Raw genomic sequence first — 13,854 nt, 5'->3', positions numbered from 1 at the left:
ATTCGCAAAAACTTAAATATATTAGCTGTTAAATTAAATAAAACAAATAAAGCATTTTGGAAAAACAGACGATCAAGATAGTATAGGTTCGCCTCTACTACCAGTTTGTCCAATTTGATGACCAATTTTTATGGTCCCCCAAAGATTCTGAAAATCAGTGGTCCCTTAAAAAAGTTGTCATCAGGTTTTGGCCAGCAGTAATATGGTAAAGAGTCCGCAAATTTTTTTTCCGTGCACTTTTTTTGAAAAAATTTGTGCACTTTTTTTGAAAAAATATAGGAAGTAAAATCTTTTTTCTGTCTTTATAATAACTTCCAGGCACTTATAATTTTTCATTAACAATATTTAGCAAATTTGTAGCTACGGTAAAGCTGAACAACTCTTGTAAACATACCAATTCATTCTGAACATGTCTAGGCACTCTAAATAGCTCACAAAAAATAATTTGTAACTTAACAATTTTCGTTTTTACTATTTGTTGGCGCTAAAACTAAGATTTGTTATGTTCACAGGAGTTGTTCAGCTTTACCGTAGTTGCAACTTTGCTAACTGAAAATTCTGCAATTAATTGCATTATCCTGCAAACATTATTAATGTAAAAAAAAACAAATTGTACTCCATTGAGAGCTTTACTGTCCTAGATTTTAAATCCATAAATAGTTTTTAAAGCATTCAGTTATATTCCAGGTTCTTGCAATAAAACTGCTAAAAAAACAAAATTCCTAAATTATATAAAAAATATATGTATTCTGGTTCGAAGACGATCTAGCAATGTCCTTCCATCTGTCTGTTCCTGGCACTATATGACTTCAAGGAAAGGGCTTAAAATGCTAAAAGTGTTTAAAAAAAATATAAAACAATGTGTGTTCTTGTAATAGCGTGTAAAAAATATGATTTTATCGTAAATGTGTTGAATTTTCTCAAGGGTATTGAATTCACCCGGTATATATTGTATATATTAGCAAGTCATTTTAAAAAATTTAGAGTCGCTTTTATTATACACATGCTTTTGAGTCCCAGTAATGTGCAGCAGTTCGTTAGCAACTGAATTCAATATTGATTATATATATTATACCTAATCTTGTTTAGATATTTTGTTATTATACATAAGTGGTTTTATGCAAACAATAACACGATCTCTAAATTCGTACAAATTTAATTTTTATTAGGTAATCAGCAAGGCATATGTTTGTAATTTTGAAACATTTTATTAGTTTCCAGTTTATCATCCTAATTATAAAAGAAATTTTAAAGTTAATTTTTGTTAAAGTCGACATTATATGTTTTTTTCGTACCAGAGAAATATTATAAAAAGCTTTCAAAACTTTTTCCAACACATACATTTAAATAAATCAAAATATTTTTTAAGAATGTAAATAAAAAAATTTCAAAAACATAAAAAAGCAAACTATGAAAGAAATTTTAAAGTTAATTTTTGTTTTTATTTGAAAAAAACTTCAATGCTTTTTCAATGAATGTAAATATAAAAAAAAAGAAAATTCAAAAAACAAAATGTACAAACCTTTTAAAATATATTTTTTTTGGTTATACCTGCGAATAGGTTAACTGTATCCTATGAAGATAAAAACTCATATACAAGTAAATATGGATACATTTTAAGTAAGAATAAACTTTTTTTTTAATATTTCTCAAAATATGTTATTATACCCTACACCACCATAGTGGGGCGGGTATTATGCGTTTGTGCAGATGTTTGTAACGCCCAAAAATATTAGTCTAACACCCACCTTAAAGTATACCGATCGACTTAGAATCACATTCTGAGTCGATTAAGCGATGTCCGTCCGTCCGTCCGTCCGTCTGGTTGGCTGGCTGGCTGGCTGCCTGGCTGTCCATGTAAACCTTGTGCGCAGAGTACAGGTCGCAATTTTGAAGATATTTCGATGAAATTTGATACATATTATTTCTTCGGCTCAAGGACCAAGCCTATTGAAACTGGCTGAAATCGGTCCATTATTTCACCTAGCCCCCATACAAATGTCCTCCCGAAATTGGACTTTATCGGTCATAAATGTTTAATTTATACATGTATCTCCACAAATTCCGCTCCAAATAAGTTTTATATACACAAAATTCATGTCACCAAATTTTGTTACGATCGGTCCATAATTAGTCATAAAATCACTCAAAAATATAAATTATTGAAATTTTAAAAAAAATTTTTTTTTGCTCTTTTACTTAGTGTAGGGTATTATATGGTCGGGCTTGACCGACCATACTTTCTTACTTGTTTTTTTAATAACTTTAACATTTTTTAACCACATTTTGTCTTTTATATCTCATTAGAACGATAATTATGTTCACATTTCGATTCTTTTAAAATAAATTGCAAAAGTAATTACTTAATAGCAAAATTTAAAAAAAAAACTGAGAAAAATCCATTTTTTCCCCTTGTAAATGCACCTCAAAACTAAATCGAAAGTCGGCACGAGTTGCCCTTCTTAGAACAAGTTAACAATTTTTGTGGTGGTATTTTAGGTCATTACGAAAGTTTTCAGGGGGTACCGTTTCAACAATTCAAGAAATTCAATTCTAAGGGACGCTCTAATGTACATATACATATATTTAAATCTAAAATTTTTCATAATTCCAAAGAGGTCCCATAGCTGCTTCTATAAATATATAAATATTAGTGCAAGAAGTGTGAATTCTAAAACCAAGTCTTACAAAATCTTTAATTTATGACTTGAACCAATGAAAATAAAAGGTGCGGAATAAAATATTTGTTATTTAGTAAAATAAAATGCTGAGTGATTTTACAATTGATTTCGAAACTGAAATTTTAGGTCCTAAACATGATTGGGGAACATATCGAGCCCTAACCGCGAAAATAACGTAAGCGCCAAAAGTCAAATTTTATGGGAGAGAGTTTTTTTCGTTTTTATTTTAAGCTGTGCGAAGTATTTCTTTGAAAATTTAAATGTAGTCTATTAATAGTATCATACATGCGATAAGTGCATTTTTAAGTTAATTTTGTGAGCAACAAATTTGTTTTGGAGCTTACTAAATTATGGCTGAGACTAAATTGTGGCGCATACGATAAATGCTTTACAAAGAAAAAATATTTTCTTAAGTATCAAAATAATATATTTTCTTACAGTATCAAAAATTGTAGACCAAATCGGGCTTAATTTTACTTTCTTTGGAAGAAGCAGATCAGAAAACATTTTCCAGTTTAGAAAATCAGAGTGCTTTAACGATATACACTTATAACCGTAGGGGTTTGTTCTTGCACTTCGAATAACAGTTGGCCACTCACTAGGAGCCCATACAGTTCGGTTTGAGTAAATAATTATATTGTGCTGTGAATTGAATCAACAGGCATCATGGTAAGACCTGGTAGTAAGTAAGTAATTTTAATAGATTTAATGAATTTGGATGATATAATGAAATAAGCTATCATGGTTAACATGGCTTTATTATGATTTTGCAGGCACAGCTATCGCAATACAAACTTAAATCGTTCACAGTTTTCCGTCCATCTAAAATAAGGATTTTTTTACATTGTAGTACAAATTTCATTACAACATCGTTTGCCACCTTTTTCACCCCCTAAAAAACACAATCCATAAACACTTAAATAGTAACACTAGTATTTTCTTGAATAAAACAGTGTAACATTTATACCCTACGCCACCATAGTGGGGAGGGTGTAATGCGTTTGTGCAGATGTTTGTAACGCCCAAAAATATTAGTCTAGCACCCACCTTAAAGTATACCGATCGATTTAGAATCACTTTCTGAGTCTATTAAACGATGTACGTCCGTCTGGCTGGATGTACATGTAAAGCTTGTGCGCAAAGTACAGGTCGCAATTTTGTACATATAATTTTTTCGGCCCAAGGACGCAGCCTATTGAAACTGGCTGAAATCGGTCCATTATTTCACCTAGCCCCCATACAAATGTCCTACCGAAATTGGACTTTATCGGTCATAAATGTTTAATTTATATGGATATATCCACAAGTCTTGCTCCAAATAAGTTTTATATATGCGGAATTTATGTCACCAAATGTTTTTGTGATCGGCCTATAATTAGTTATAGCTCCCATATAAGACCCGCTTCCAAAAATCACTTTAACGTGCGTAAATCTCTTAAAAATGTTGGTATACACATAAAATTCAACATAAATAACTTTCATATAAACATAAATCACACGACCTAATTTTATGGTGATCCGTTCATAATTGGTCATAGCTCTCATGTAAGGCCCATTTCGAAAATCACTCAAAAATATAAATTATTGAAATTTTAAAAGAAATATGATTTTGATATTTTTCTTAGAGTAGGGTATTATATGGTCGGGCTTGACCAACCACACTTTCTTACTTGTTTTACACTGAGGCATATTCAAAACTTTTTGAAGGTCGAAACTAGCACATAAAAACAAAACATTTTCCCTCCTTTGTTTTTGTTCCTTCAAAAAAATTCTTAAACTTAAATTCTTCTGTTTGGATGTGACTGCTGCCTAAATTTTTTCCTTGATCACATTTAGTACATCTATCTTTTTATATTTCAATTTCTTTTGATTTTCTGTGTAGTTCTTCGGCTACTCTTACTTTCATTTACTGTCCCTTTTTGCTTTTATGTCGCTTACGTTTGCGGTAAAGCAAAAAGGTGAGTGTCGCTTACGATATAATTGAAATTGCGGTATCTCTGTATATATAATCACTTAATTTTCATTATTTCGGGTGTTGATGCGCACAAAAGTTTTCTATCGATTTTCATTAAAAAGTCAATTTTGAAAAAATGGTGCTTACGTTATTTTTGCGGTTAGGGCTCGATATGGCGAGCCCTAACCGGCTCGAAATATTAGCAGAATCGCTGCTAATAATGAAAATATTAACTTTGATTTAAGCGGTGTTGAAAGTGATGGCGAATGTGATTTTGAAACGGTCGTCGAAAGTGATATTGAGAATGACATTCTCAATATGTCAAAGACCTAACGAAAAATAAGAAAGTATTCCACAAAGTTCCGGAATAATGATACTTATATTAAATATTCCAGAACATTGAAACTCAACACCCAATTTAAATTAAAATCATATAATGATTCAGTAACAAATTTTGAATAACAATTTTTGCTTAGAATAAAAAGAACAACTACAAGCTGCTCAACTTAAAGTTATAATTAAAAAAAATATATTAATCAAAATTTATTTAACACTAAATCGGCAAATAGTAAACGATGCCAACACAAACTGCAAATAAATACAAAAATAAAACAATAACCCATTATATAGAAAATTTGTTTGTAATACTTGCCAATAAGTACACAGGTAATTATGCCAAAAATACCCGCACAATAGGGCTCCAACATGACAGCTATTAAATTTGTGGCCACTATAGTGCCTATACGACCCAAAGTGAAACCCAAACTGACGGTTTTACCTCTGAAAATAAATTAGTGAAACAATTTCTTGAGAAATTATTTAAACTTCAAGCTCACCTGAAATGTGTTGGCACTAAATCGACTATGCCGCCACACATAATTGACACTGCCAAACCCGGCAGCAAAATCGATAAACAAAGTAGTATTAATATTATTGTTGAGTTAGAGACAACATGCAACAAAATTCCACATAAAGCCCCAACAGCCAAGTTACCAATTAAAAGATTTTTCCTACCCACAGGTCTTAGCAACAGCCCTTGTAGGGAGAATCCTATAAGAAAGACCAAACCCAGAATCATATTATTGATGTAGGTTTTAGTGGAGATGGTATCATCACATATCTGTAATATCAAACATTTAATAGAAATAATTAAAAAAGTTAATTAATTATTTTACATCACTTATTACACCCTCTTCATTTGTTACATTCAAATGATCACCACGATATGATTCATCTAAAATTTCACACAGCGTGGAACTATTTCCCCACACTGAACCACCAGCTAAGCGATTGACTATTTCGGGAAACCATACTTGCATGCCACTTGAACAAAACATTATGCTTAAAAGGGCTATAACAGCAATTATTACATTCGTACCATGAGGTTTGTAAAATAAGGGCACCGTTGCTTTCCAAATATTGGAGAGTACGGTGAAACCAGTACCCATTTGAAGTAGATGAACATCAGCCAATTCTACTGGTTTTAAATAAATTTCAGAAGTTTTTAGAACAGTATCCAGATTTTTACCGCAATTGAATTTTGAAATCCAATAAAGAGCCTTCAAAGCTTCTTCTTGCTTGTCATGGGCCAACAAAAGCTTGGGACTTTCGGGAAACGGTAGCAACATTAGAGCGCCAATAAAACCAGGCAGCATACTAAAGAGTATGATCAAACGCCAGGGTCTAAAGGTAAATGATTCAGTTATTTCAAATGACCAATTGTAGGAGAGCACTAACCAGGAAATGGCTGAAATGAAAATAAATTACAAAAAAGTTTTCAGAAATTTATTAATTGTAATTTATGGTTAAATTTGATTTGTTACCTGGTACATACATAACTGTTACACTAACAAACATGGTAGAATAATTTATGACTATAGCTCTATATTTAGCTGTGTTGAATTCACTGAGATAGGGATACATAGCGCCTAATATGCCACCTAAACTGTGGGAAAAATCCTATTTTGTAAATCACTTTAATTTTTTTTGGAATTTGTATGAAAATATTTATAAAACCAAGTGCAGTTATTTACGAAATAGTTTAATATGTTTTAATTTACCTGATTCCCATAATGAGATTAATGACATTATATAGCCATATATTAGTTACAAACATTGATACAAATTGTAAAATGTTCGAAATGAACATGGACCATATTAAAACCGTACGTCTACCCAAGACATCACTCATACAGCCCCAGATGTAGGTGGACAGAACTATACCTGGAATGAAAAAAAATGAAAGCTTTTAAAACATAATAAAATAAAATTATTAAAGGGGAATAAAAATTATAATTATTGTTTAGTTAATGACATTGAAAAACAGGTAAGAAAGTATGGTTGGTCAAGCCCGAACATATAATACCCTACACTAAGTAAAAGAGCAAAAACATTTTTTCAATATTTCAATAATATACATTTTTGAGTGATTTTCGGAAGTGGGCCTTATATGGGAGCTATGACCAATTATGGTGGTGTAGGGTATAAAAAGTAATGTACAAAAGCCTGTCATTATAAATTCTCTAGACTAGAGCATGAAGCCCCGGCCCATATTTGGGAATTATATTTAATGTTTGAATGAATTATTGTAGTATATACAAAGTAGGTCGGAAGGGGAGAAATATGTCCGACAATGTCTGAAGAAACCCAAGCACCTAAAAGGTTTAGGTGTCATACACTATTATCGTACTTATAATCAAAATGTTATCAGAAACTCCAACAGTTTCGTTACCCATATGGAGACATGACTGTGGTGAAGTCTCAAGTTTTCAATATTCAACACTTTAGTGTGTTTAGTTCATTTGATCAAATGAATATGAGTGGCAAATATTACTGTCATACACATTTATTTCCCTGCAGGAAATGTCAATAGTAAAACTGTATTGACTTTCTCTTGACACAGGCACCAGTACTTGTGACTTGTGTTCAAAGTTTACACTTTATTTTAATTTTAAGTTTTTATGGTAAAATTTATTCTGAAAATTGACAGAATACATTTTTATACCCACCATCTATAAATAACGGTTATCCAGAAAATTTGAAATCAAAAAATGTCTATGTTAGATTCAACGGAGACCTATACTATTATATACCAATAAATTCATATTGACGTGCTCTTTCAGAATCTGTAGTGGTATTAACAAAATTATCTCAAGTGCACAGTTACCAGTTATTTATTCAACGTAAAAATAAAAGTTCGCATGAAACACTTAAAAAAGGAGTTTTAAATAGCCGTCATAAAAAAAGAAATCATTTGAGGATTTTTATTTTTTCCGTCTGAAAAAAAAATCATTTGAGGAGTTTTATTTTTCCCGTAAAAAAATTAAACTCTTTTCGTTTATTTTCTACTCTTTTTCAGTATCGTTCTGATATAATGTTTGTAGTAATTTATTTGTTTAAGGAAAAAAACATAATAGGAATCAAACAATAAAAAATTAAAATCCCACCTGATTTTATTTTAACGAAAAATTATTCAATTGCAATGTAAGGGGCTTTACAAATTGTAATGATCTGACCAGCGCACAGTGGATCCGCTTGTATGGAGGCGCGGCCAAAAATACTTCTAATGGTAGTAGAATGCTGAAATTTTTTCCATGGCTCATAAATATTTAAGAATGTGGTAAAAATGAATTTAGTATACTTTGCTTCCAAATCAAAGGATATTTTGCAGTTCACAAAGTTTGTTATCAGCAATATTGGTTCATTGGGATACATTTTGCATTTGATGAAACAGCGGACTCATCTATTTCGGTAAGCTCAGCCGTCGCTTTGATCTCGACCACGATGTGCACTTTTCACCATTTGCTCATTATGCATTTTAATAAAATTCCTTTTGATTCAGCCAATTAAATTGAAATTGGAGAACTGATTTTTTACGATCGTAACGAGTCCAAAAAGCAAAAATTTTTTTTACATACATATGTATGTAGCCGACAGATTTTAAAAGCTCTGTCAAGACAGGTATGTAGCCGTTATTCTCAATATTATGTTGTACATCAGTGATCACTTCTTGTAATATTTCTGCGATGGTACCCCATTTTGTGCACCATAAATTGAAAATATATAGGGGTGCAAACACACACTGATACGAGTCGCCTTCCAAAACCGAATTGAAAATTTAAAACAAAAATGCAAAAATTATTAATTAAATGATCATTGACAATTGTACTCAAACACCAAAGAAGAAAACGAACACACAGCTCAATAAATAGGCGAAACAGAAGCTTCCTTGGATAAATTTGACATTGAAAAAATATGACCGCAACTAACTTCAGCACTTTTATTATCTTACGAATCAGATTAATACAATGAAAAATAAACCTAAGGGGGAATCTTGGGGGAACACAAATAAAACTTTAAGTAAACATACTGAAGTTTTACAAAAAAGGAATAAACAAATAGGTTAACTAAAACATTAATTTCACAAGAAATACAACAAAAGTTAGTTTTTATTATTTTCCAAAGATAAAATAAATAACTTTAACTTTAAAATCCATTGAAAATAATTTAATTTTGTAGACTACAGCAATTACAAGACCGTTTTGAAGTGAACTTCTGCTTTGAATTATTCTTCCACCGTTCAGCTGCGCTTTGCAAATGAACATGTGCTCATGCTTTTAATTTTATTTTTAAAAAGTCAGGTTAGATTTCCAGCAAAAACCGGTTTGCCATTAAGAAGATTAGTCATTTGAGAGAAAATTTTTTTGCATTTTGTCTAAATATTTTGTGATCGTTTTTTTGATTTTTGGCCTATGGGTGGAACCACTGTGCAGCGGCAAGCTTTAAAAGGAGTTTTATTTTCTGATGGGAAAAATAAAACTCTTCAAATGACTTTTATTTTTTTGACGGAAAAAATAAAAGTCCTAAATGAGTTTTTTATGACGGAAAAATTAAAACTCCTCACCCCCAGTAACGGGGGGTGTATTGATTTTGTCATTCAGTTTGTAACATTTGGTCATAGAACCAAAAAGTATAAATATTCATAACATTCTAAGACGATCTAACTATGCCCGTCCGTCTGACTGCCTGTTGAAAACACGATAGGACCCAAACGAGAGGTGCTATCTGGCTGAAATTTTCAACAAATATTATCTGTTGATAAAGATTGTCTGGTATTGAAAATGGGCAATATCGGTTCATAACTAGCCCCAAAATGTAGTAGCCATAAATATGCAATCATGATAAATTTTTGCACAAATTAGTTCTAAGTACTCTGAAATTATAGTTTAAAGTATGGCAAAATACGGAAAACATTTGTCCCTAGTCCCCATACATGTTACCCCTCAGAAAACGACATGAACTTTAATATCGTGATGAAATTGTACATAAACAACTTTTATATGAATCTAAATCTATCTAGCAACTTTTTTGAGGATCGACCTATAACTGATCCTACCCCCCATAAAACCCCTATATCAGAAAAGTATTTTGAATACACCGTACGACACTCAATATTAGACACGAACCGGATGATATACGTCTGAAACAATAAATTAAATGGAGAAATACTGTGTTTCCAGTTTTTCATTTCGTGATCCTGTTTCCTTTTAAAAGGACTTCAAATTTTCAGAGGAGTACATTTTTAAAAAATGTTTTAAAATACTTCTAATATTTTAAATTTGAATTATTTAATTTTTTATATTTTATTTTAATATTTCATTCGAAAAAAATATAACAAAATCCGTTGTGAAAAGCAACGAAGAAGACTTTTTAATAAACAAGTAAAATGGTATAGTCGGGCAAGCCCGACCTTATGATACCCTACACAGGGTATATGATTATAAAGAGTTTTCTTTTGATATGAAACTTATTTGTGTTGAATCTTATTTGAATACACACATTTTCGGTAGTGGGGCTTATATGGGAGCTATGACTAATTATGGACCAATCGTCACAAAATTTGGTGGGATGAATTGCGAATATATGAAACATATTTGTGTTGAATTTTATTATATTAATGGCATTTTCGAGAATGTTGCTTATATGCGAGCTATGGAATATTGTTGACCGATCGTCACGAAATTTGGTCGTGAGAGTTAATTGTGCTGAATTTGGTTTGAATATATTTATAATTAAGATATTTATGAGAGCATAACTATTTTCAAATAGTCCAATTGTATGGGGGCTAGGATAAATAATGGGCTGATTCTAACCAAATTCAATAGCCTTTGTTCTTGGGGCAATATAAAGGTTTGTGCCAAATTTTGTCGAATTGCCTTTAAACATGCGACCTGTAGTTTGATTACAAGGTTTACATGGATGGACGGACAGACGGAAGGACATCACTCAGTCCACTCAGAAAGCGATCCTGAGCAGATTGGTATACTTTAAGGTGGGCGTTGGGACAATATTTTAAAAAATTTTATGTTGCAAACAACAGCCCTAACCCATTATACCTCTCCCACTATGGTGGTGTATTTTATAAGCTTGCACTTTTCTTAATAAAACTGTTTTGTATACTAATAAATATTTTTTTTATATTTTAATTTGACCTTTATATATAAAGGATGAAATTTTGACATTTAGTATAGAATATTTGGGTCTTTAACGCACTATTTTGTTAAAAGGAATTTACTGGCAATCTTAAAGGATATTAAAGGATAAACATTTTAAAGGACAATTTTGATATGTTTTGATCCTTACAGGATAAAATAAAGATAATACAAAATATTTTACAACTCGTCTTGTTCTTTTGACATACAACTTGTCATTGTTGGATTAGCAGGAGTATTTTTAAATATTTTTTGAAAAATGTACTTCTTTGAAACTTTGAAGTCCTTAGAAAAGGACACAGTATCACGAAATGAAAAACCGAAAACACAGTTTTTCTCCATTAAATTTATGGTTTCAGGTGTATATCATCCGGTTCGTGTCTAACGAATTTGTTCTCTATTTGTCGGACGGTGATATAACACTCTTATTTTATGTTAAATCTTATTCTTCTTGTCCTAAAGTTTTTACTTAATAATTACTTGTACATAGTAATTATATCTACCCTTCAGGAGATTCACAAACCTTGTTTTCCCTTGAAATTTGTTGGTGAGTTTTAACAAATTTTGTAGGACCGTGGTGAGTAACTTTGGAGAGCAGCCTTTTAGCCTCCATTCCAAGTACGAACTCATGTAAATGTGAGTCAATTCGCAAATATCTCAGCACTGACTTTCATTTAGATGTCTGTATTATTTCACACGCTACCATATTAATTCCAAAATATAAATTGTTTAAACCACTGTGTGATAGCCAAAAATCCTACATATTTAGCATTAACAAGACATACTTTGTTCGACCTTAGATTTTCACTGAACATGTTTTTGTTTAGCAGTTTAATACCGAGTAATTATACTTTTAAATGTAAAAACTATTTAATAACTGAAAAATTTACACCACGTATGACTTCTTTTGAATCTTTGGATTATTTAAGGAAAAATCTCAATATTTTGTTTAATTGGTTTAAGTCTTTTTAAATAATATCTAGACACTTAAAAAAATATTTTATAGTTGCAAAACCATTTCATATTTCATGAATTTTAATTATTAACACTACTGCAATCTAAAACTCTGGATAATTTGTAAAAATCTTTTTACCAACAAAAGTATCGTGTTCTTTTAAAGATATTTAATTTCACAACATTAACAGCACTTTTAAAATATTATATATAAATTGGAATATTTATAAACTCTGATTTTATTCCTTTCTGTCATAATGTTGTTTAAAGCATTAACAATTATTAAATTCACTACACTTACCTGTTACACAAGCTGCCATCATTATACCCCTTTCTTTCTGTGAAATATCAAATTCACACTGTGATGCTATGCCTATTATACCCACCGACAATACGGCAGCCATTGAAGTCATAGTTAAAAGGCCACTAATTAGTAAAAGTAACCATTGGGTTTTGCCAAAACCTAAACAACTCTTATTACATTCATATTTCCAAATATATATATTATTCCATCTCACCCAGTATTTCCAAAATGTCTTCATAATCCCATAAACTATTAATCCTAGCACTTTGCAGCTTTTGTGGTAAATCGCCACATTCATTCTCTGTATCAGGCATATTTAATTTTTCCATAGATCTGCTTATGGATCCTGAGTGTTGATCATCGGTTAGTTTCATTTCATTTCAACTGTTCTTTCTGCGATGTTGTTTGGTTTAGTAGCAATTTGTTTATAAGAAAGAAAATCTAGTTCGGTAAATACTTATATTTAAATATAGTTGTCTAATTCGTTAAATACTATTAATAATTATACAAGAATTTATATTATAAATTCTTGTTTAATAATTGCAATTAAGACGCCTGCATCTTGTTGTTGGGTTATAGATTTCAGCTTGTGATATCAAAAGTAACACTACTAAACAAAAAAAATTGAAAAGGGCTCCTCGCACAAAATATTTTTATGTAAAATTTTGGGAAACTAAAAAAAAAATTAACTGAAAGAAAGAATTAAACATTATTTATGAATTCAAAATCTAATGTTTAAAAACTATTTATGGATTAAAATTTAACTTTTTTCCGAAATGAATGCAAAATATTGATAAAAAAAAGGGTAAACACTTTTTTAAGCTCAAATTAGTTGTATGTTGTTTACTCTTACAAGTATTTTGTAAGATCAAACAGCATCAAATAAAATTAAATATTTGTTTTGAATCCTAAGTAAAAGGGGTTTTTGAAATAAATTAAAATATATGTATGAAAGAAAAAATGCAACCTTACTTTACAACCCAAATGCATACAACTCTGGCTTGTTTTATAACAGTCAAATGTAACAATAATTTTGCCATTCGATTATATATAGTTATTGAATCAACACTTTAAAATAAATCAAACTGAATTTGTAATATTGACTTATTACATCAATGCGTATTTTATTTGACTACATTGGGGTATCACTTTAACTTCCACTACTGGAAGTTATTTAAGGTTATTCGCTAATGAACATTGTTCAATTAAAACGAACTAATTCATTTAACGTTTGAAAGTCAGTGGAGGTTGCTGATGAGTTATCGAAAGTTTAAAATATATCCAACATTTCTCAAATATAATAATTTTATATTTTATTAATTTTCATCTAAAAATAATTAAGCAGTTTTCAAAATATTAATTTCTTTGAAAACTACATTTCATTACCTTTCCATTGATATATAAAACATTATATCTTATTCTTTATTATACTTTAAAATAATGCATGCAAATCACCCACCTTGTAAAAAA

At 30.6% G+C, this 13,854-nt stretch overlaps 1 protein-coding gene across 1 annotated transcript; it reads right to left on the bottom strand.

The window, feature by feature from the left end:
* Positions 1-5,188: 5,188 nt before the first annotated feature.
* On the bottom strand, positions 5,189-12,758 carry LOC135950785 (synaptic vesicle glycoprotein 2A-like). The gene is made up of 8 exons (XM_065500312.1): positions 12,599-12,758; positions 12,382-12,543; positions 6,696-6,858; positions 6,459-6,580; positions 5,811-6,382; positions 5,472-5,755; positions 5,288-5,415; positions 5,189-5,223 (listed from the first exon to the last, which is right to left on the bottom strand). Exons 1-8 carry the CDS (start codon positions 12,756-12,758, stop codon positions 5,189-5,191), a joined length of 1,626 nt encoding a protein of 541 aa, XP_065356384.1.
* Between the last annotated feature and the right edge of the window lie 1,096 nt (positions 12,759-13,854).

This window comes from Calliphora vicina, chromosome 2, assembly GCF_958450345.1.
Source record: "Calliphora vicina chromosome 2, idCalVici1.1, whole genome shotgun sequence".
NCBI lineage: Eukaryota > Metazoa > Arthropoda > Insecta > Diptera > Calliphoridae > Calliphora > Calliphora vicina.
The sequence above is the reverse complement of the archived record's forward strand: the minus strand, read 5'-3'. Positions and strand labels throughout refer to the sequence as shown.

Excerpts from the sequence above, each read along its gene's own strand:
- LOC135950785 (XM_065500312.1), bottom strand. The coding sequence starts at position 12,758 with ATGAAACTAACCGATGATCAACACTCAGGATCCATAAGCAGATCTATG. Across the intron at positions 12,544-12,598 it reads AGACATTTTGGAAATACTGG|GTTTTGGCAAAACCCAATGG; the intron begins GTGAGATGGAAT and ends AGAGTTGTTTAG. Across the intron at positions 6,859-12,381 it reads GATGGCAGCTTGTGTAACAG|GTATAGTTCTGTCCACCTAC; the intron begins GTAAGTGTAGTG and ends TTTTCATTCCAG.